General features: G+C 37.0%; 1 protein-coding gene across 6 annotated transcripts in view; it reads left to right on the top strand.

The window, feature by feature from the left end:
- SIM1 (SIM bHLH transcription factor 1) overlaps nucleotides 1–24,856 on the top strand; it is a 70,768-nt gene that overhangs the window by 23,495 nt on the left and 22,417 nt on the right. For all 6 annotated transcript variants that reach the window (XM_016137894.2, XM_016137895.2, XM_016137891.2 and 3 more), the window contains one exon: nucleotides 17,217–17,385. In XM_016137894.2, coding sequence (XP_015993380.1) covers nucleotides 17,217–17,385 — 169 coding nt within the window. The remainder of the gene's footprint in view (nucleotides 1–17,216; nucleotides 17,386–24,856) is intronic.

The raw sequence follows: 24,856 nt of genomic DNA, 5'->3' as shown, positions 1-24,856 counted from the left end.
AGTCAGGGGTGATTGCAGGAGGGGAAATGTCTGGGAGAGAAGGATGGACTTAAATGACTGAGGCCTGTACTGTTTAGCCCACCCAAGTTCTGGATGGGCTTTTATCTGATCTCATAATGAAAGATTAAAAAGCTGCCTCTGTGTTTCTGCTTCACAAGTATATACAGGTATTCACAATTTAGTGCTTTAAATTTGGTAGCGCTATCTTCTCAATGATATTCAATTAAGAATAAATCTTTTTCTCCCCTTATGTCTCACTACGGACATTTTCATTTTGTAAGAAAAAAAAAGAAACCTGCAAACATTTTAGTTGAGTGAATTGCTTGCCTTTAGGTTACATAGATACATTATTGCTATTACTAATTATTTCATTTCTGCAACCAGATTTAATATTTTATGTTCTTGTTCAACAAAAGTGTTAAAATAAACATCAGTGGATTGGCAGGCCATGTCATTCTTTTTTTTATCAGATGAGGCACAAATTTCCTTCTGTGGCAGTGGGATATTTCCCAGATAGTGTGTGTTTGTGTGTGTCCATGTGTGGGGGTGGTGTGCAGAATTGGCCCTTTTCTGTTTTTGATGGAGAATGATGGAGAGGTGGTCCCCTGGGACTCTGTTTAGGGTCTGGGGATAGAGAGCTTCCCTGCATGTTCTAGGAAGGTATGTTATCTTCTGGCTTTTTGGTAATGTGCTGCCCAGCTGCTTTCTACTCCCGAGACCTTTCTGGCCTCCACCCCTTCCTATGTTATTGTCTAGACCTGGAGGGCACTGACTCACAGGAACTCCTCTTTAGTTCCTGGATGGAGGCTACTTGGTGTGTGCTAACTGACCAGCCTGACCAATCTTCTCTGTCTTTCTCTTAGTCAACTGTTGGGAGGGAAAGGGTTCTGATCTTTGAGCCGCATCATGGAAAAACATGGCTCATTACCTTATCTGAAGGCAGAGATTCATACATGTTAATATGACTGAATGGAAAAATACAAATGAAGCTTTCCTTGAACTCCTCAAAAGCCTGTTTTTGTCTTCTGACTTAGTCTATTCATGTGGTGAACGCTCTTATGTTTGGTATAAGATGTGCGTGCGTGCGTGCGTGTGTGTGTGTGTGTGTGTGTGTGTGTAGTGGTGGTGGTGGATTATGGGATTATGCATATCTTGATAGTTGGGCAAAAGGGTGCTACTACTTTCCCCTTATCCAGTGCTTTCCTCTCTGTTCTCTGTTCTCATTGGCTTGTGACATCATTCCAGATGAGCAGGTGGTGAAAGAAAATTCATTTTGGTTGAAGTGCTGGTATCTGTGCTTAAGTCGTCATGCAGAAAGGATTGGTTGGAGTTGAGATGAAACCTGGAAATACCTGAGTGCCTATCAATGGAGGAATCTAACGTTCTGCCTTGTCTGAAGAAATAATTTCTCCCTACTTCCCTTCCTCTGCTTCAGGCATGCAAGGTCCAGGGAGGTAACAGGGGAGAGAGATGATCCATGGTGATATTAAGCCTGAGGGGGATGAGAAGGAAACTTAGTTTTGTGGGGCATTGACAATGTTTGGGGTTTGGCCAAATCTGGACCATCTGTTTACCATCTGTGACTTTTACTCTGGAAAGTTATATTGCAGTAATATTGTGATTTTGTTTTTCTAAAAACCTACAATATCATTCGAAGAAATCTGTAAGGGAAAGGCATGGGCTTTGGTGTCAGACCCATCTGGGTTTGAATATGCTTTGCTGAGACTTTGAGAACAGCTTTACTTCTTCGACCCTCTGTTTTCTCATCTGTGAAATGGGGACATATATGTCCAACTTCTAAGGATTGAGAGGGGCAAAATGAGATAATGTATATGTAACACAGTATCTGGCAAGTGTTCAAAATATCTTGACTGCTGTTATTAACAGTTGTCAGTTATGTGGTACCAACTGAAACATTTCCTTCTTTAGCTTGAATTTCTAAATCCTCAAACCCATAAATTTAAATGTTTATTTTCTCCTCCTTCCCCAGTCCCTCAACACGTACACTTCCGAGCATTGTGCTCTGTGTGTGCAGTGATTTCTATAGTGGGGTTAATCTCACTCTGTTTTTTTACTGCTGTCATTGTAGACTCCAAAATGAGCTATTTCTACTTGGAGGGAGATAAGCCAACATTCAGTAAGTGCCTCATTTGTGCCAGACAACATGGAATTCTTTTACCTGGTGGAATGGTGCTTTACGGGGAAAAAGAATGTTCCTAGAAACTAAGCTTTTATCAAATTTCTAAAGTTAATTTAGTTGGAATTGGTGTTTTGTGAACTTTACCAGTGTCTGTAATTATAATTTAAAGTGAATGAAACATGTAGCTCTGACATTTTTGATGGTGTTCTGTAAAGTCTTGTATATATTCCCTATTACTCTACATGGACTGGGTATGACTATATCACCAATGTCTCATAGACATTGGTATGGCAGATTGCACTGATGTATTGCATGAATACATAAAGCAGGAGTCTTGGCATCTCTCGAATAGTTTACAATTTAGTTGGCAAATAGAAGTGTTTCATTTAAATGTTTAAGAACTCAAATTAGCACAGTTTGAAATGATATGGTACACTTGGACTATTCGCTGAGGGCACAGAATTCAAAGAAACTTGAAGTGAGTGTGGAGCTATCAAGAAAGTAGAATTTTAGGGGTTGGAAGCAGATGTAGGGTCTTTTGAGATGGAACAGTAACTTATACATATTGGTCCCATTGGTTTTTTTCTGTAAGAATTCCTTGAAACAATTGGTTTCACTTTTCAAATTTGATTCAACAATGCTTGTCTCACTGCTCTTGTTTAAGCTGAATTTTCTTTCTTTACCTTGAACTTTTTTTTTTGTCGGAATTGAGCATATTCCACCAGGATTGGAAACTACTTTCCCTAGGACTGTTACCTGTCTTAAATTAGTACTGGTATATCTTTGACATGTTCACCTACCTTTGAGAATAAGTTTTTAGCATCTAGGCATACAACACAATTTTTTTTTACGTTCTTAGTTTATTAATCTTCTCATGAAAAATCTGCTCAATTACCACAGATAAAGTCACTGACAAATCTTTATCCCTTCTGTTGTCTGATTTTCACTTTTTACCAGTACTGACACTGGCCTTTGCGGTCCCTCTAACTTTTTTCATTCTGTTCTTTCATTTCTTTCACTGTTTTCTTGAGGTCTTTTTTTCTCTCATATAGGCCATGTCTTGCAAGTCTATGTTTGGGTTCTTTTTTTTTTTTTTGCATAATCCAAGGAATCATAAATCATGCCAAAGCCAGTTCTCTTGCCACCACCAAAATGGGTTCTGAATCCAAATACAAAGATGACGTTTGGTATGGTCTTGTACATGTGGCTATTTTTCCAAAATTCCTTTCTCAGGTACTGTGACCTTTCCAGGTGAAGGACATCAATGACCATTTGTTTTCATTGCAGTAGTCTGATTACGAACATCCTGGTCTGGATAGTTACTGTGTTATTCTTGATGGCAGCCAACTCTCAAGCAGTCAGGGAGGAAAAGAGAGAACACAGTTTTAAAAGTTTTAAGAAATGTCAGTATTCTACATCAAATGTAAAAATCTTATTGAAATAAATACATAGTGATACCACAGTATAATGGTTGTATTTTAAAAATTATTTGTAGAAAGCAAATGTGAGATATACATTAGAATGATGAACACTGGCAGATTGGAGGAGAGGGAGGCTCAAAGTACCTATATAGCTGGTTCCATATTTGCAGGACCAGAAGTCCTTCCCAGTGCAGTGTTTGACATCATAATCCTACCGTTAGAATATGATGCAGGCTAGGCTCCTTAGTTAAGATATTTCAAACCTCAATAAACATAGGGATATATTGCAAGGTATTTGAAAAATGTGTAAAAAGATGAGTTAGCACTACATTTTATTATGTAACATAGCATATTAGTTAAGAGCTTGAGCTCTTGGTAGATTGCCTATTCGAATCCTATTGCTACCACTAACAGGCTTTTTAACTGGGCAAACTGCTTAACTTTGCCATCTCTATTTTTTTTTTAATCTGTGAAATGCAGGTGATAATAATATCTACTTCATAGAATTGTTGTGAACATTCAATGAGATAATGTGTGAGGTCCTTGACACTGTCCCTAACACAAAGTAACATCACGTAAATGTGAATTATTAGAGTGGTCATTTCAGTGAAATTAAATAAAATAATTGTTGTCCTGTCAATAAACATTAAATCAGTATGTGGGTCTTTGGCCTGAATGAGAGAATATATAAGTCTTAGGAAGGCAGAGGGTTGCCCCTGAATGAGAAATCAGCAATGATTCTGATACATCTGGAAAGGATTGTTAAATCCTTCTTCAGTTGGTTAGGACTGGTAGGTCGTTAAGCATTCATAAAAATGATTTACTGAGCACCTATCATGTGTTAGGCACTGTGCCAAGTCCTGGGGGACATCAAAACGAGTAAGACAGTATCTGCAGGAAAAAGAAATAAGCACAAATATAAGCTGAATCCTAGCTCGATTTCCCTGTAGGCTTGCTCATGACTGAGATTCCTTCCTGGAGGAAAGCATGTCCACCCACAGTTAAAAAGAAGAGAGCCCTAAGTGGCTTGGCACTACTGGGATCACCCATGGGAAATAAGCTTCCAGATGTGGTCAGACTCCCCTCCTGTTAAATGGTGGGAAAGGGGTAGAGTCCGTGGGCGCAGATGGATCACTGTGGAGGGTGTGTGTGTGTGTGTGTGTGTGTGTGTGTGTGAGATCATGATTGGTGGCCAAGTGACTGGGTGCAGGCTAGGGAGTCCAGTTTTAACTCTCACAAGGACAACATTGCCCAGAGCAGGTCCTGTGCATCTCATTACCTCAGCCAGAGAGAGCAGTTCATTTGAGTGATGGCGAGATGATTTTTTTCCTGCTTAAATGCAATTTATATATTTTTTTGAGGGAGGGGGTATATATTTTTATATATTTGGAAGACTTCTAATAGGATTATAACTCTCAGCAAATTTTTAAATTGAAGAATCATTTTAGATTCAAAATAATCATTGCAGATTTATTATTTTTTAAAAATGTTGCTAAGTATTTTAGCAACATTTTTAGTTTTTTTTCTTTCTTTCTTTCTTTTGGTAAGGGGTAATTCCTGAGCATCGCTGCTCTGCCTTGCAGAGATTGGAAGATGGTTGTCAGCTGCAAGCCAAAGGAGGGATGGGAAGATGCTCTGTTCATTGTTATACTTAGAAATGTTGGGGAGTAAGAAGGACTCACATTTGAGGAGATGTTACTTTGTGTCAGAGGCTTAGAGAGGCCAAGAGACTTAGCCAATGCAGCACAGCCAATGAATGGGCGTTTGAACCCAGAACCAGGACTCCGGTGCCCAACTAATTTCCTCTTGACATCCTCTCTTTAAGATGGTATCATTGTACTCAGGTGACCCACATGAAATTGCCATTTCTGTATATTAAAATAGTCCAATATTGGCAAGTTCATATGATTCCATATTTAGGATGTAATATGACATTTTGCAGAGATGTTGCAGAGGTCTATAGAGAGTTTACTCTCTTGTTCAATATGGGGTCTCTACAAAGTGACTCAGTTACTTCAGTCTGGGTGTACTCAGAACCTAGTCAGCTGCCATGCAATATGCTCATCACCCAGGTCTGACCCCATCTCCCATTCACCAGTTTGGTTATCAACAGTTATGACATTTTCACAAAACAGCAATCAATAAGCATCACACATAGAATATTATTTTATTTATAACATCTAATATTTACCAAGATTCAAATGGGAGCTGCTATCTTTACTAGAAGGATAGTTTCCCTGTGATTGATTGCTAAATGGATAGGGCCTGTGAAAGGATCTTTTTTTTTTTTTTTCCGGGGGATTTCTTGTTCAAACAGAATTTGTTGTATCCACATCAGTAAAGCCGTGCTAATATGGGCCGCTGGCCAGATTGTGAAAATAGCCTCATTATATTGAACTGGAAGTCATAATGGTACCCATTAAGGTGGGATTCTCTCTGTGTTTGTACTTTTAAATCCCAGTCCCTTGCCACTTTTTACATCTCTCAGAGAACAGCAGCATTCTCTGGTAATGCAATCTGAGAATGTGCTGTCTCTCACCTCCTGCTACTGAAAATCGTTGTGAAAATAGAATCTTTGGGTCTGAGCAGTTCACGGGTTTGTGGCTTGCTGCTCCTCTTCAGTCATTCATTTTACTCTTTGTGCTTGCGATGACTGTAATGTGTTCTGGTGGCTGAAGGTAAGAACCCATGAGATTTACTTCTTTCAACAGCCCCATTAATTGATACTGGTGTTCGAATACATCACAGGAAAAGAGCAGCTTTTTTTTTTTTTTTTCAGGACTAACCAAATGTAACACAAGGCTTTTCATTTTAATTTTTATAAGCCGTTAAGAGACTAATAGTGTTGGAAGTCACAGCATTTCTATTAGCTGTGAAATCTTACTATAGTCCTGGCAAAGTGAAGTATTTGTTGTGCTGGATTTGGGTAATGGAGCCCTGCAGGGTTACAGCTCAGGAATGCTAGAAGGCTGAAGCTCACAAGAAGGAGTGCGGAGTGGGTGTCAATTTTATTCCTCCAATTAGAGCAGTTAAAGAAATAGCAAAGTTCAGGGTAGCATTTTATTGTGAGGGCTAATTGAAAACCAGGGGAAAATATTTAGAGAAGCTACATGGCATTTTACATTATAATCTCTTTTCTATTTGTGTCTCTTCTCAGTCAACTCAATAGGATCTTCATTATAAACAAATTTCTATTATTTAAATCAGCTTAATTTCTGTTGCTATAATTAAGAGGATGGTAAGAAATATTGCAGAATGCAGTCCTTTTTATGGCCAACTGGGGAGACTTCTTGTATTCATTCAGTAAGTATTTCCTCAGTGCCTACTCTGTACCAGGCTCTGTGTATGGTGTGACCAAGACAGACAAGTTCCCTACCCTCCTAGACCATAAGTTTTGGTGGGAAGAACCAGGTAGTACTTAAATTAAGCAGGACAAAGATATGAGAGTGATCAGGGAAGGCCTCTCTGAAGACTCCCGAAGACTCCCAAGGGAGGCAGCCACATTAGGACCTGCAGGGAGAGTATTTCCAATAGTGAGAAGCAAGTTCAAAGGTCCTGAGATAAACAGCAGATTGATAAGTCGATGAATGGAGAAGGTCACTATGCCTGAAACTGAGGAAGAGGGGAAGAACAGAAGGTGACGATGCTAGGGTAGGAGAGACAGATCATATTGGGCCTTGAAGGCTTTGGAAAGTTCCTAGCAAAGGCATGGCTAATTTAAGCTTTGGAATGATCATGCTGGTTGGTGTGGAGGATAGGCTTTGGAGAAGGCAGACGGTAGAGGCAGGGAGACCCGTTGGGAAATGATCGTAATTGCCTAGACGAGGGAAGAAAATAGCTCGAAAGAGGGAGGTGGTGAAACGTGCGATTCAGGATGTTTTGAAGGTGGACTGTGGGTTTGCAGATGGATTGGATATGAATTGCAAAAAAAATGAGGAGTCATGAACAGCACCTAGGTTTTTAGGCTGAGTGATTTAGGTAAATTGTGGGAAGGAACAGATTTGTAGGTAGGGGCAAACAATTAGGGATGTGTGTAAGTATGTTTAATTTGAGATGCCTGTCATTCATCAGAGTGAAAGTGTCAGGCAGATAGTTGTTTCTAAATGTCTGTAGAGTGGGGAGGTCTGGGCTAGGAATCAAGGTCATCAGTTTATGGTATTTAAAGCTAGTGAAGTGGCTGAGATCTCTAGAGTGGGCGTTAATAGAGGAGCAGCCGGAAGACCAAGCCCTGTGCCTCTCCAGTGTCATGGGGTCCGTAGAACAGGAGGTGCCCAAAAGGAGGCTGAGAAGTGAGCGGTGGGGGCTGGGAATGGGAGTAGCTTGGTAAAAGATATGCAGTGATGTGAGAAGATGGGGAAAGTGTGGTTGTCTTTGGAATGTTCCCTCCTTTTTTAGTGGTTTTCTGTCTTCGCTATGGCTTTTTTTTTTCCCCCTGATTTTTTTAGTTTCTCTCATCCCAGATAACAACTGCTCTAGTTCTCAAAGTATGGCCTCCTGATTGGCAACATCAGCACCAATGAAGGGTGGAGGGGCTGTTAAAAGTGCAAATTGTGGGTTCCACCCTTGACTTACAAATGAGAAACTCTAAAGGTGGAACCCAGCAAGCTGTGTTTTAATACACTTTTCAGGTGCTTTTGATGCATGCTAAAGTTTGAGAATCACTGCTGTAGGGAAAAGAGCTGATGAATTGAATCAGTGAAAGATAATAGATGAGACTTATTCTGTTATTCCTTCCTCAGCCATCTGTCTAAAGCCAGAGAAATAACTATCTAGGAGTATATTTTAAGCATCAGCCAATAGACCATTATTGAGACATCTTTACAGGGGCCAAGAAACCTTCTTGAGTCCTACAAATCATAAAAGCAGGCGGCTGTCTATTGTATCTTTGGTAATGGATTCTGTCGGTAACTATATATTTTGTATAGAATTATACAAGCTCTCGGACTTCCAATGCAGAGCAAAAAAATTTGCCATTTTAGTGGGCAATCCAAAATCTCTAGCAACATTTCAGAACTTATTTTAGTTAAACACAGCATATGTACCAATTTAAAACAGCGTCTGAACACTGAGGCACATAATAATAATGGCAGAACATTTGTTGAATTGTGAATTTTTATTCATAAAATACACCTCAAATTTATTTTAGCCATTGAAATAATAGAATTTAATATATATTTAGTCAAGCATTATAGTAGTAAAGGCTTAAGGAGATTTGAAATAAATGAACCCAATTAAAGAATATGTCTGTGAGATTTGATATGTCATAGGTATGAATGAACTGTTTGCACAGCAATTGCGAAGAAACCATTAATGATTAACTACCTAGAAGAGGTTTAATCAAGAAGAAATGCTATAGGACATATTTAAAAGTATTTAAGTTAACAAATGAAGATTTGTGCTTTTGGAGACATTGTATCATGCCGTCATTTTGGCTGCATCTTTTCTTATGGAGTTCGAAATCTGAGAGTCTACTTTTCTATTACCTGCAGAAATGCCAGCATCTTTGTGTTGTACAGAAGAGTACTGAGCTTCCAGCAGTAACTTGAGGTTTGGCCTTGTAAGGCCCCCCACATGAGGCCCTGTGGGAAATTTGGGGACCCGTGGCCTTGAATATGGGATCCAGATTTTTCAGTGTTGTAGGACTATTATTTCTTTACGATTACAGATATCTTTTCTGTTCCCTGGAGTTTGCATGGAGTTGAAAATAGGAGCTGTGCTGCTTTCGCCCTCTCTGCCAGAGGCTGTGTTTAGGATTTAGGAATCAGCCTTGTAAGTAAGGGTCAGAAGAACTATGAGTTTTATTCTCCCATGAGAATAAAACTTCAACTTCATACAAGGTGGAAGGCAGTGGGTTCTCCCATAACTTTCCTATCTTAGGTATTGGAAAAGTTCTAAAGGGAACATACATTTGAAATACATCAGCTTTATTCATGACAATGAAGGCAGGTGGGGGATGGATGCCAAGGGTGGGAGGTAGGGAGGAATTGAAGGAGATGGAAAAGACGGGGCCAGAACAACATGTGCATTTTATTTTTCATTTGTTGAAAATTTTAAAAAGTAAGAGAGACTTAGTTGATATTAGTATCATTTTTTCTTTGTTTATATTTGGCTTTTTTTTTTTCCCCCTAGAAGTGAGCCTAATTTACAGGTTCTGGTTGTGGGAGAAGAGTCTGAGAGTTTTTAATTTATGCCTTTGATGAAAGAGGCAGCACATTTTGCATTTAATTTGTTTAGATTTAACCTTTAAACACCAGCATCCCTCCTCCCTGCCCCCTTCTCAAGAAAATAAGAAAAAGAAAAGCTATAAGAGCAATAGAATTTGGAACTTAAACCTGGAGGATTCACAAATATGCCTAAAACTTAATAGATAAATATAAAAAGAATTTTCAAGCATAAAAATGTGAAGTTCCTCAGAAATGTGGACCCGAAGAGGGTTTACTCCATTTAAAAAATGACAAATATGCCATCTGTAACTAAATTGTTTTAAGAAACTATGTAGCAAGAGTTTCTTTTCTTTCGATTAAAAAGAATAATTTAAGTTATATTCTCCAAAGAAGGAAACATAAAGTCAGATAGTTCACATGAAAGCCTTCAAAGACAGATAATTTTGTAAGGTGGGAAGAGTGGAAAATAGATCAGAAAGTAAGTGAAATGTATAGGCACTGGTAGAGCATATGGTCATTTGGAGATTTAAAAATTATAAGTAGTATGCCTGAGAAATTGAACCTATGAAGAAAAGTTTAGTAGTGTTTTATCTTTTATGATTTAATAGTTTCCAGGAAGAAACATTGAAAATATGAAGAGAAGAAATTTGGGAACCATTTCCATACGGAGTGAGAATACCTAAAATTTGCCTCCACCGGGAAGCGTTAGTGTTTTTTTTAAAGGAAATATTTTTCTAATTATAAAAGTAATACATGTTTAATAGAATAAATTAAGATAATCCAGAAAGGTATAAAAAAAAGAAGAACATCTTTTGTCATAATCATTTGTCACAAGGGTATACCATAATTAATGACTACTTATATTGATTACTTATTTTTATTTACGAATGCTTATTTGATTATTTACAATTCAATATAAATAGTTCTCATAAGCACCCTTATATATAGAGTTTTGATATTTATCTTATTTTCATAAGATATATTTTTAGAAGTGGAATTACTAGATTTAAGGTATGAACATTCTTAAGAGTCTTGAAAAACACTTACCAGTAATGTATAAGAATACTCCTTAATTTCACCTTATCTTCATTGGGATTTATCATCATTAAAAAAATCTTTGCCAATTTGAAAGGCAAAAAATGATATCTGTTAGTGGCCTTAATTCCTGTAAGTTATTACTAGTGAGGGTAAACCTTTTTAAAAATTGTTGCTCAGCAATTTGTGCATTGTTTACATTCTTTTCTTATTTTTCTATTAAGGAGATGTTATATTGATTATTAACTTGTAGAAGATATTCCTCAGGGGATTAAAAGCATTATTCCTCCTCATTTCTTCAATACAGTTGTAATTGTACCAAATAAATGGTTGAGGATGAAATTAATGAGTATCACATATGCCATGCCTTAATAAAAAATATGTGCATTATATTAATATACATAACACTAAAACAATAATGTATAATTTGTTTCTTTGATTTAGGATCTCAGAGAATTTTAGAATGATCATTGTTAAGTATAATCCGGGAATTTAAAAACTCACGTAAATTTGCTGGCTTGGCAGATATCTCTTATTTATGTAGAAAGATTTGTCAGTTTTTTGAATTTTCGGTCATTTGGATTTGAGATGAATGGAAGTTTATTGTAATGAGAATTATTTTCTTAATCACTTGCAAGTGACTATCTGTTTTCTGTAACATATTGTACTAGACAGTCAGTAGGGATTATTATAAGAGGTGGAATTTTGGAGGTGGTTGTCAAGATATGCCATTGACCACACTGTAAGTCAGAACTAGAGGTGCCAAATGAATGGGAGGGGCAGCGGATGGCATAGGAGCTCACAGGAAGAAGCATGGAGAAATCACTGTGGCCCATGGAAGTAAGGAAACGAAGTCAGATGTGGTATAGTAGCAGGTCTGGATTTAGCTATATTTCCACTTGTGTCATAGGTCGATACAGAGGTGTTACATAGTCCCAGTTGACCTTTCTACATCCTACCAACACATTATAATTTTTGACTTACTTTTTGGTTGTTATAGTTTGCCTATTGTTTGCACCCATGTGTTTCCTTCTTGAAATCACAATGTGGTAGTAGACTTTGTGCCTAAACCATCCCCTTATCTTGTGGTGCCATCTACTCCATAGTGTGTTAGATGAAACCTACAAAATAGAAGAGAAAGATGTTTCTAGACATAGACAATGTTTATGTAACACTAAAGACTTTTTGAGAACTACTGAAATTGCTAAATCAAATGGAAAAAAAAACACAAGGAGCAAACACAAATCCACTTATTAGTATGAGACTATTACATTTCCAAGGGTGCCTTAGTCTAATTTCCCAGGAGACTGTCCTATTCTGTGAGACCCTCACAGTATGGAATCCTCCTTATCAGCTCTTTCCACTGGGCTCCATGGGAGCCTGAAAATGAAGCATAAAGTGGGTCTCTCTCTGCTGTGGTGGTTTACCCAGTGGCCAGGCAGGAACTCTGCCAGAATATAAAGAAGGTCATGTACTTCGTGTAATGGTGACTCTAGAATCCAATTAAAAAGTTTAGTATAAGGTACAGTCATCCCCACTTAATCTGATCACAGTTTAATGCAATCTTCTGCTTATTTCAGTCAGCATCTTTGGAGCCAAATCAATCGTATGTCTTTGTTTTCACGTTTTCCTCGGTAATTTGATCACCTTCAGCTGTTTAAAAAAATAGCTCAATTGGGAAATCTGGCAACATCTTTTAAGAATTGCCACATAACATAAAGTCAACAAAGAAGCTCCACAATGGCCAGCTCCAAAATGAATGTGACAAGAAGCAAAAATTCAGTTGTCTAAAAATGGAAGCCGAATAGGGTGGGTCAGAGTTGAAGAGGAAAATTTATGCGAAGAATCTTGTCTCGGGATGAACTGATGAAACATTGTTGCTTATTTCTCCGTATACTCATTCCAACTCACCTGAAGATTGTAAATATGTTAGTGCCACTGTTGGCATCATGGAGGCCTATTTCCCAGTTGAAAGGATAGAAATATTAATGCATTTCTTTGAAGCTGATAGTACCTTTTAGGGGTAAAGGCACCTCCTATTTGATTTGCAAAGGTGTCATGCTGAGCTTCCCATATGGCAAGCTGGCATTTGCCTCATAAGTGGGTATGGCATATTGCTAAAGGAAAGGCTGAGAAGGCCAATGATGCAAAAATGGCTCCTTTTATATTATTAGAATTTGAGTAATTCCAAATATGTACATGACTATTATAAAGTTTAGAGTAGACTCAGATGGTTAATTCTGCAAATTGAATGATTTCTGACTGTCCATAATGGAATAAGAGAATTACCTTGGTCTGTGCAAATATGGGTAAGATTGACAAGCTGCATGTCTTAGCGATTGCAAATTACTCATTTCGCACTGCTTTCAGAACTGAGTATATCTGCAGCTCTGACGTAAGTCATTAAAAGGGGAAAAAAAGTCAAACGTAAATTGGTATCAATAGCTATTTTGAAAAATATGCCAAATGGTGTATGCCACAGATTCTCTTTCTATATATCTACCATGTTTGGGAGAACAGCATGAGCTGCCCTTGAGAGGGTTACCCATGGAGTCTCCCAAACAGGGTCAATGAGGCACTTTCCAAGAAAGCTGCAGAAGTAGAGCAGGCTGTGTCTTTCCTTTATTAAAGTCAGCTAGGTCAAGTTCCTCACCATTCTTGTTTTAGAGTCTAAGTTCTATGTGTCCAAGTATTTTATTTTGTCCTGCTTCACAGGGAAGTATCAAACAGCTTGCTTTGCATGCACCTAACTCTGAGGATGTGTGTGATACCAAAGCATGCCTCACTGTGGGGAAAGGAGAGAGGTAGGGCCAGACTCTTCTTTGTGTCTGAGTTTGGAGGAGGGAAATGGAACCCATAATGTGATTCCCATCAGCAGCTAGCCCTTTAATCTATACGAATGAAATACTCAATTTAATAGAATTCTAAAAATAAAATAAATGCTTTGTTCTTAGTGAATCTGCCATTCAGAGCTACTCTTGGCAGCACATCAACCATACTTGAAATGTCTTTAAGTGGGTATTTTTTTTTATCATGCTTTTCATCCAAACACATCTTTTGAGTTGTTAGAGTTTTGAACAAGAAACAGGAAGGCTGAACTCTCAGAGTGTCTGTATGTGGCTCTACGGTCCCCATTTGCTGACTTAGCAATAAAGAACTTAATTCAATAAGTATTTTGCAGTAGAGTTGAGACTAAAAAGTAACAGTAAAATGAGTTTGGAGTAGAAAGAAATACAGCATAAGGAGGTGTTTGTAATGAAATGAATTACAGTTGTTACCAAAGTGGATATATTGTACTGGGGAAATTGGATGCCGATTTCGGAAATTGGATGTGGGAGTTAAAAGAAATATACTCACTACTTATTAAGCATTTACTGTGTTCTAGGCACTGTGCTATTTTTTCATATAATATTTCATCTAAAGCTCACTGCATCCCTGTAAGTTATAGAGGAAGCTGAGATCTAGATGGGTTGTTACATAGAAGTGACTCAAACACTGATATACCTGACTTCATGGTCTTCTGCTAAATTTTGATGGATTTTTTTTTTGTATTTTTTGATGTGCATCAAAACATTAAGTATTTTTATTAATGTATTAAGAGTATTTGCATAAATCTTATAATTTTTAGAGTGTTCATGCGAATATTTAGAATTTCAAATCATTTATTAGTCTTGAAATGTTACGTAAGTATATTTAATTAAGAGTATTTCTGTCATTGAAAGCTAGGCAAGAATTTTGGAAGGACTTTTTTAATTAGTTGAGACACGTACTTTGGGGGTCTGAAAGTACAAGAGAAAAATGAATTCTTATTTACCTTCTGTTTGCAGTCATGAAGTCCCTGTGGCTGAAATGTTACATTAAGAACGAGTGTGCAGAATCATTTAGCCATATATTCAGGGATGCACGATTTTTGCTGTCAGTCTATGTCCTGTCAGGCAGGGACTGAGTGGATACGCTGCTGTCCAATGGACAGAATTACATTTGACACAGAAGATGCCCAAGGGTTGGTGGAGACCTGTCAGAGCCCAGCTTGCCTGGCTCACTGTTGCACACACATGTGATCTCAGGGCAGGTGGGTGGGAGTACTTATGCCATGAGGGTCTTTTCTCACAAAGAAAGGCTGTTGGGTTGCAAGTATTAGTTGTCATTGGGTGAAGCATTTCTTTCTTAGTTGCATTCTTACTTTCTTCATCTTCCATCTATGTGAAATATTGTACAAATGGCATTGGAATACAACAAAATATCCCTTGACTCTTGTCCTCTGTGAACTTAGAATCCACTGGGAAAGATAAAATATAATCATTTGCAAACTAATGTTAGAGGAGAAAAAAAGTAGTTTCTGGTCCCCTCTCTACTTCCCTTAGAAACTAGCCCTGGTGCCTCCTTCATGAGGGTAAAAACTTCATCCTATTCATTGATGTCTCCACAGCCCCTCAAGCGGGGACTACAAAGAGACCCTCAGTAAAGATGTGGGAATGAACTAGCAGTCAGGAAGGGCTTCATGGAGGTGGATGGCATTTAAAATAGTTCTTCATAAGAGTTTTATAGGTATGTGTTGGGGGAGGGAGAGACCCAGGAAAGTGTAAGGTCAGTCAGGGGAGAACTATTTTGAGTGAAGTAAGGTGCTGATAAAGGAAAAATTTTGAAATATTGTCAGAAAAATAGGTGAGAGCCACATTTCCACATTTTGGAGAGCATTGAATTTCTGATCAAAAAGTGCTCAGAATCTGTGTTGTATGTTGTCCATGGCGGGAGTTGATTAGAGCAGTAAAGCAGACCAGGGTTGTGATCACACTTCTCAAGCCTGAAAGATAAATTACATGCTTACTTTCTAAATTTTCATTGCTCATGTAGGAGAATTTTTTTTTTTACTTGCACCAAGTAGGTGGACTATTTGATATAAAGCCACTGTAATTTGCTGACATATATCACTATACTGCAGTTTATGGAAGTGATATTATTAAATCTGTTTTAGCTGATTTTTGTTCCTAGTCACCTGATGAACTTCTTGCTTGAATTATAATTTTGCTGTTGCCTGATCTCTCTGTAGATGAACAAATAGGGAAAAAGAAAATAAATATTTGCTAATTCATGGAAATCTTCTAGTTACTTTTACATATGTAATATTATAAATTTATTTCATTTCATATACGTATCCTAATCCAAAGAGTAGAAAAATGCATATAAAAATTTAAAAAGGTGAACCTGTTAGAGAAAAGGAAAAAAAAAGAATAAAGGAAGTCAGTGAAGTTTGTTGCACAAAATGCCTGCCATCCACTTACTAGGGATGGTTACAGATTGGACTCGGGGTTCAGGGCTTTTTGATTTCCAGGCAAAGGGAGAAACATGATGAGTTATATGATTCATAGTGTTCATGAAATAAAAAGAAATCAATTACCCAGGAGCAGCCCAGCTAGTTCTGGAAACTGAGAGAACATTTTCCCATGAGTCCTCATAAGGAAGACTCTGAAACATTTTATTTTGGCTGCCAGTGGGAAGGGGTGATATCCTCTTAGGAAAACCAAGGAGTCAGATGAGCTCCCCTGCTGTCTGGAAGCAGACTGAGGTGGTAACTATAGAAGGGCCAATACTGTCATCTTTAGCTCCTAAGCACCTCACACAATAGCTTTGTAATTAACTCTCTAAGATACACTCTTTATCCCCTTTGTATCAGTCTGCAGTTATGCTTGTTTGTTTGCTTACTGTTTATTTTCCCAAATAGATTGTAATCTGGACAAGGGCAGGAACTTTAGGTATATTATTATTTTTTCATCTCCACATAGCACAAAATCTGGTATATATTAGGAGCTTGCTTAATAAATATTTATTGAATGAAGGAAGGAATGGAAAGAAGAGTTAAAATGTACTCTAAAGTGAGTGAAAGCTTGTTGAAGGAGATTTTTTTTTTTTTTTAACAATTTATAGGACAGGTTACATTAGTTTGCTTAGCTCTAAGAATATTTGGAGTGTTTACCAGAATGATTGATCTTGGAACAGATGATAGCGGATAGTTCTTTGTAAGAGGAGTCCACATTCTTCTTGCCAATAATCAGCATCAGACGATTGGTTGTCTGTTGAGTTCACCTCACACAAGAAATATTTGGAGTAGGTGTTATAATTCATATCTTACCAATTAAGAAGACACAAAAACTCAGAGAAGTTGAATTATGTATGTATATCCTACTTATAAAAATAATGAAAAAAATTTTTAATCAAGACATTTTCATAAGTATATTATATCATTTGCCTATGGTATAGGTGGGAGCTACATTCACACACACATTAGTTAAATGGTAGGCATTTCTAAAATAATCGAAGTGTTTGTGGAAACCAGTCATATGGCTGATTATTATTTGCTTCCTTTTCATATATGGATTACTGTCATTCCTGGTGAGAGAACACATGAATCCATTGCCTGTGGTGGCTGATTAAGGGCTGTATACTCCCACTCTGCAGGGACACGGAGTACAAAGGGCTGCAGCTCTCTCTGGATCAGATCTCAGCCTCCAAACCAGCCTTCTCCTATGCCAGCAGCTCCACTCCTACCATGCCTGACAACAGGAAGGGGGCCAAGTCCAGGCTCTCTGGTTCAAAGTCAAAATCCAGGACTTCTCCTTACCCTCAGGTAGGTGCATTGCATTTTGCAACTCTCTTTTTTTGTGACCTGGTTTGGTTTCATAGTGGAAGAAGTATTAAAACTGTTTGAAATTAATTATCTGATTTTAACAATGTAAGATTTCTATAAACCTAGACAGCTTTCTAAACCTATCTTCTTTCCCCCTTCTTTTAAAATAACTATGCTAGTAAAAATTTGAAATGATCTTGTGGTTTGCTGCTTTTATTTAAAGGTTATGAGAGTCTCAATTGCAGTCAGAACCATAGGTTTGTTATTTCAGGGAAGCTGATCCAAAAATTTCCCCACCACAATGATTAACCCAGAAAGATGTAGCCAGCATAGCAAAATATGGAAAACAAGAGCTTACTGTAGAAAAATTGAATCTTAGGACAGGGACTGGAGTAGAAGGAAATGAAGAAGTGCAGGCAAAGGATCAAGGATGCATGTCACCATGAGATTTGAGCACAGATGGACTATTTATGGGGAGGAATGAAATAAAGAGAGTCTTCCAGATGGCAGGAGCGGTAGGAAAAGCAACTCTTCTCATCTTTGCAAGGAGGTGAGCTGATAAGACCCAGAGGAGGTATTCCAGAAACACTGCAAGGTGTAAAGATGAGTCTTGATTTTTGGAAGGGAAAAATTATTTTTCTGATCGGTCAATGAGATATAGAAGCTAGTCTGTGCCCAGGTGTGTACACAGCTCTCTTGTGGCCTGAAGGAAGTAGGACAGAACTGGGGATTCTCTACTCCCAGTATCCTGTGAGCACCTCACTTCCACCCTTCTCTTTAAGGGTGCCGTGTCAAACTTTCTGTAGTTCATTGTAGTAATTTAGGAGGTAATTCATGGGCTGGTATAAAACCAAACTGGATTTGGAGTCATTTCATCAAGGTGGTCTTTATCTTTGTGTGTGTATGTGTGTGTGTGTGTGTGTGCGTGCGCGTGTGCGCGTATAGATAGATAAACATATCTATCTATATAGAGAGTGTGTCAATTTTAAATTGTTTTATTTAAGACATTGCATTTTCTATTAAATATATATATATTTAATGTAAAAATGGTAATCTCATGGGTGCAGAAATGATTATTTTCTTACATATCAAGGCTATAATATTCTGTTGATTTCTATAAGTATATACTATTTGACGAAATGCTGTTCATTTATCTAATGGTCACTAAGAAGCTACTATTTGCTAGATTATTTTAGTAGCTTGGTATACGAAGATGAGGAGATTATGACTCCCAAGAGACTTATGTCACACAGTTAAAATTTTTCCACAGAAGTCCATATTTCTTTACTCTGACGAAAGGGAAAGAAGTAGTTGTGTGAGGCCTAGATGTTTATCAGTGGACATCTTCTGAGCACTTTACTTATTAAGTGCATATTAGTAAAAGTCACTGTGGAGGAGGAATTTTTATTGAACATCTGAGAAGCTTTCCTTATCACTATCTCACACCTTGGGAAAAGTTTTATAGTCTCTTTTCCTACTTGGATGGATAGATTATATCTTTGGGTAATTCTATCTTTAAATATATAGAAGTGTTGGACACACAGATTAAAGAAGAGTTTAAATTAGGAAATACTAAGTTAAGAAGGAGTTTGTCAATTATACAGAAATTAAGCAACAAAAAAATAAAATCTTCCCATTGAACTTCCAAAATCTCACTAAGTCTGTTTTCCTTCATGCTCAGTTCTTAATGTCTAAAATTTTTATTAGTTTACTCTAACAGTAAACTAGCTATTTATTTTTAAAAATGTTTTAACTGCCATTATGCTGTTCTTAGCATATGTGGGGTGGAGTTAATTTGAAAGTTATACATGTTCTATAGTTTTGTTTTTTTTAAAGCAATACAGAGCAGTGGAAAGTAGAAAATTCCTCTCTATCCCCTTATTTTCCCTTTCAAAAATTGTACTTTAATTTAGAAATGTTCTGTGACATATAAGAATCATGCACATGCACACAATGTATGTCCACATAGGATTTCTTTTGATATTTTTGTGTGTGTGGTTAATATGTATATAAATGTAGTCCTTAGAATTTTGGCCATATGTCTCATTTGAAATTACACAGTAATGAATTAAGATTACTTAACATGTATGTGTCTGGTAAAGGTTATTCTTTAATTGTGTTTACTTTAGATAATCATGGTGTTAGGTCAATCACTGACTGAGTTCCTACTACGTGGGCTGCCAATACATAGAAATGAAATACAGTCTTTTCTTTCGAGGAGACACTTGTGTAGACAGACAAGGTAATAGGGATTTGTAGTGAATTGTCATGGGATGAGCAGAAGGTCCTCTGAGGACACATTGAAAAAGGATGACATCCAGGGCAAACTCATTACTTTTCTGCTGAAAGAACACAACTTAGTACCATCATCTGGAATTCTAAATCCTCAGAAATTTTAAAGAAAAAATAATTTAGCTTCTCAAAAGTCTTATTTGGTCCATGTTATCCTTATATTATTAAGGAAAATTAACTCTTAATTTTCATGCATCATTTCTATTATATATCTTTGACTCAGTAGATACTAGCTGAGCACCTGCAACAGAAAGATGCCATACTGGCCATTGTGCTGAATGAAGGCAGGAGTTGGGTAAAAGGTACTAGAACACAAAGAAGTGGTATGAAAAGGTGTCCTTAAGATTTGCAGTACAGTTAGAATCAGTTATATATTAGAATCAGTAGTGTATAGGAGACGGTGTGTACAAAAGGCTTTTTATGAGTGTTGGCAGCTGTAGGGGCTCTAGCCTGGATGGCTGGGAAAGGTGTGGGGGTAATCTGGCTTAGAGGCTAGAATTCAAGTATCTGGGCACAAGGGCAAGGAGAGGACACTTCAGGAATACTAAGATTATGAAGAAATGCAGAAGAACATTGTTTGTGTGATTGGGCCTGCGGTTAAGTGGGGGAGGGTAGGTCCCTCTGGATGAGGTCTAGGGGCGATATGTTTGGAAGTGTTGATTGGTGCCAAATGTCGGCTAGGTCAAGAAGTTTAGAGTTGTTTTGTGGAGAACCAGTAAAGGTTTTGAACAGAAAATAAGAGCACTGATTTTTGTTGTTGAAACAAAGCAAACTACTTAGGAAATTCTTTTTAATGTTCCTGCTGTGAGTCTATGAAGGTCTAAAGCTTTTTACTGCCTTGTGGACAAAGAATGAATAAAATTCTTTCTGTCTTTGGCTTCTTGCACCTCTTGTCATTATAAATATACTTGATCATTATTGATTTATTTTGAAATTATATTTTAAAGCTTACTTTTTCTTCAGATAAATACCCAGAAGTGGAATTGCTGGTTCATATGGTAGTTCTGGTTTTAATTTTTTGAGGAACCTTCATACTGTTCTCCATAGTGGCTGCACCAATTTACAGCTCCACTAACAGTGTACAAGGGTTTCCTTTTCTCCACAACCTCACTAACACTTGTTATTTGTTATATTTTTGATAATAGTTATTCTGATGGGTGTGAGGTTATAGCTCATTGTGGTTTTGAATGTCTGCTCTGGTCCTCTGCCTGTTTTCTTAATTGGATTATTTGTTTCTTTGATGTTGAATTGTGTGAGTTCTTTGCATACATTTGGATATTACTCCCTTATCAGATGTATTATTTGCAAATATCCTCTCTCATTCAGTAGGTTGTCTTTTTGAAAAGATATATATACCCCTGTGTTCATTGTGCATTATTTACGTTGGCAAGATATGGAAGCAACCTAGGTGTCCTTTGATAGATGAATGAATTAAAATGTGATTATATATATATACATATTTCAAATATATATATATAAAATATTCCATATATATATATATAAATGGAATATTACTCAGCCACAAGAAAGAATGAAATCCATCTGCCACAATATAGATGGACCTAGAGGGTATTATGCTATGTGAAATAAGTCAGACAGAGAAAGACAAATGCTATGTAAATTCACTTATATGTGGATCTAAAACAAAACAAAACAAAACAGAAACAGAATTCCAGAAACAGAGAATAAACTGATGGTTGCCAATGGGCAGTGAAGAGAATCGGTGAAAAAGGTGAAGGGGAATAAGAAGTACAAACCTCCAGTTATTAAAAAATAAAAGAAAAAGTCATGGGAATGTAATGTACAGCAAAGGGAAAATAGTCAACATTATTATAATAACTTTGTGTGGTAAGAGATGGTTACTAGACTTGTGGTGATCACACTGTAAGAAATAGAAACATCGAATCACTATGTTGTATACCTAAAACTAATATAATATTGTATGTCAACTATACTTTAATAAAAATATAAAGCTTACTTTTTGTAGTTAATAACACATTTGTACTGAATTTCCCTTTATATATTAATAGACATAACATCTATTTTTAGTTATTAAATTATTACTTTTAACTGTATTTAATTTTAAATACTTCTCTTTCTTTAAAAATAGAGTTTTTTTTTGCTATTTCAATGTTTACATATTTTGAATATGCAAATTTTAATCAGATTTTTATAGAGACAGTTTCCAGAGCAAAATTGAGCACATAGGGTAATGTCTTGTGCCTTTTATTAGTTATGAAAATAGTGGTTTAAAAATCCTATTAATATTATTTATTAGCTTCTTTGCTCCATTATGTTTTAGGCATATCTAGAAATTTCTAACACATGTCTGATGAATGGCAAACAGCAACATGTCTTTTTGGAATTATTGAGGTACCCTTATTTGGACATGCAAGACATGCACGAATTGTAATTCTCTGCCACCACCCAGTTTGTCTGCAGTAGTAGATGAACTTTCAGGTCCTCTCCTGGTATGAGCTGCCCTTGGAAATGATTTTAGACTCGATTATATTATAGTCACTTAATGAATGACTCCATCACCTTTGCACCTCTATATATTACTCAGGACAAGAGAGGTCAAAATAGAATTGTTTTGAATGGTTTTGGAAAAATCATTATGAGAAATATTATAGTTAATTTTCAAAGATTCTGCAGCTAATGTGATGTAGTATAGTGGTCATCTTACCATTATGACAATGGTATTTTATCGTTATTTGGTTTTCCTGAAAATAGCAACTTAGTTTTTTTCATAGTTCTGTTAAATTTGAAATATTGAGTTTATAGAATTTATTTCTCAGACCTTATCTCTAGTAATTCCTAGTAGTGATTGTTGGAATATTTTTCACCTATTTTTATGGAACTCATAACAGCTACTCTAATACAGTTGAAGTTATGTTGCCGTTGTTTAGCCATGTCAATCTAGAATAAATTGCCTTCTGATTCTAGTTTCCATTTAAACTTCTCATGTCGGCATATTTATCATTGTTATGTTTATTACAGACAGTCCGTGCCCTCCTGTTTTACTGCATCATCCTGCCCTCCTTTTGCTTTTTCCCTAGTCACTAATAACCAATCTACTATGTAATTCCATAATTACAGTGCACATAAAACAGTGTATGCTTCTGAAATCTGAGAGTATTTAATCATTTGCTAGAGATACGCTGTAACACTTGCAGGTTTTACTCCACATCTGTTACTTTAAATAATCCCACAGAACTCTCTTAATTTTCATTTCCAGCAATATGGCTTCCTTTTGGTAAAGTTAGAACCTCTGCAAAGTTCATTTTGGCCTCAAAAATACACTAGTAACTTCTATGCTGACTTTTTAAATTACAGAGAAAAGAACGATCAAGAATTTCTCAAGTACAGTTTTCCATTACAAATAGTACTTTTATCACTACCAGGATATATAGCCTTTCATTTCATGTTTTACATGTAACAAGAAAATATGTAATCCTTTACTATTAACAACAAAAAAATTTAACACATCTTGCACAAACAAAAAAATGAGGTCATTTCAGAAATTCTTATACCATTCAGTATAATTCTTACATTGTACAAAAGATACACTATTCTTAAAAATACAAGCTTGTTTATATTTTCTGACCATGTATAAATTTAAGATTGGTCTTCTTTACCTGTAGAAATATCAGGAGATTATTAGAGTAGATCTTAATGGTTGTTTTTAGACCACTTTCGTAAATGAAACTCTGAGTAGTATTTTAGAAAACATTTTGCTCAATAAGGTGAGATCTCTGTTACAGATTTGTGCTTTGGTTTTTACGAACTCTTGCATTTTAGTTAAAGAGTATGTGCACTAAAATGCTAAACGCAGGTCCTTAAGGAACCATGTCCATGGTCTCATCGAGAGAGGCAAGACCAACATTTCAGGGAGAAATTGTGTGATTGGTCAGTCATGGGACCTTAGGGCCACAGATTCCCAAGGCACATGGTTGGGGGAGGGGCAGACAATGTTGATCAGATGGTTGGCTGGTGCCCATCCTTCCCTGATCACTAACAAGTGTTCTCCATAATCACTTCAAGAGATCACTTCCTGGTCACACACTTTCCCGTTAATCAGCTTCATTATGCCCCAGATTTACCCATCACTAACCCTGCTTCTCTATCTTGTCTCAGCACATGGATTTCAGGAGGAATCGGCTGCCTTATTTGAAATAGGCTAGTGAAGTCTGCTGTAAAGAACTTGCTGAAGGAATGTGCGAGGTGAGGGAGCAGTCTGATTAATGGAGTTCACAGAGAAAGGTGACGTTTTAGGAGACATGATGGATAGAATGAGTGATGAGATGGAAAGGAATAATAGTAGGGAGAGGCAAAAGTGATTGTTTCTGGTACAGTCTCCCTAAGCCATTATAGGGAACTTCTTTGTCTTTCACCTTGCTTTGAAGTACGATAGTATAAGATATTGGTAGGTATTTATGGTAGGTAAACTAGGTATATGGATTAGAAATAGGACCATATACTACTTTATTAAATAGTTTACTCAAATGGGCAGATATCTTAACTATACTGTTTCACTAATGTTTACTATAACATTACAGAATATAGTAATATATGGCATGTAAAATGTATTACCAAGAATGAGAATCCAATGATGACAAATTTTCCCAAAATTTAAATAGGCATATGACTAGATTTAGTTGTATTAGATTTTTAGGTAAGGCAGCAGGACATTATTGACTAAGAAAAGACCAATGAGAAGAAAAAATGAGAAATGAGGGCATAAATAGGAAGTAGAATGAAGCTTAGCAGAAATGAGAAGCTGGAAATTTGGGGGGCGGGGTAGTTAATGGGGACACTAAGGTCCATTAGGACAGGAGATGTTTATCTTGATAACCAGATTGCCCTGTATCTACCAAAAGTCCTTAGTAGATATTGGATGAGTGCATGAATGAATCAGTGGATGAGCCCATGAAAGGAATAGGGTAAGTGGAGAAAGAAGTAAGGGAGTGATGAGATGTCCTAGGGATCTAGTCCTTACCCCAGAGAGCTTACAGGTTCAGTGGGGGAGATAAAAATGTAAATGAATAACTTAAACACAGTGAAGTATGTATGTGATAAAGGCGTGAGGTGGCGGCAGTAGTGGTAGCTGTGATGGTGTGTGTTGGGGCTGACCTCCCCTTCCAGCTGTGGTCTGGAGGTGGGAGTTGGGGGCCGATAG

Source organism: Rousettus aegyptiacus, unplaced genomic scaffold (genome assembly GCF_014176215.1).
Source record: "Rousettus aegyptiacus isolate mRouAeg1 unplaced genomic scaffold, mRouAeg1.p scaffold_m13_p_1, whole genome shotgun sequence".
Taxonomy (NCBI): domain Eukaryota; kingdom Metazoa; phylum Chordata; class Mammalia; order Chiroptera; family Pteropodidae; genus Rousettus; species Rousettus aegyptiacus.
Note: the sequence above shows the minus strand (reverse complement) of the source record. Positions and strands in the feature narration are given on the sequence as shown.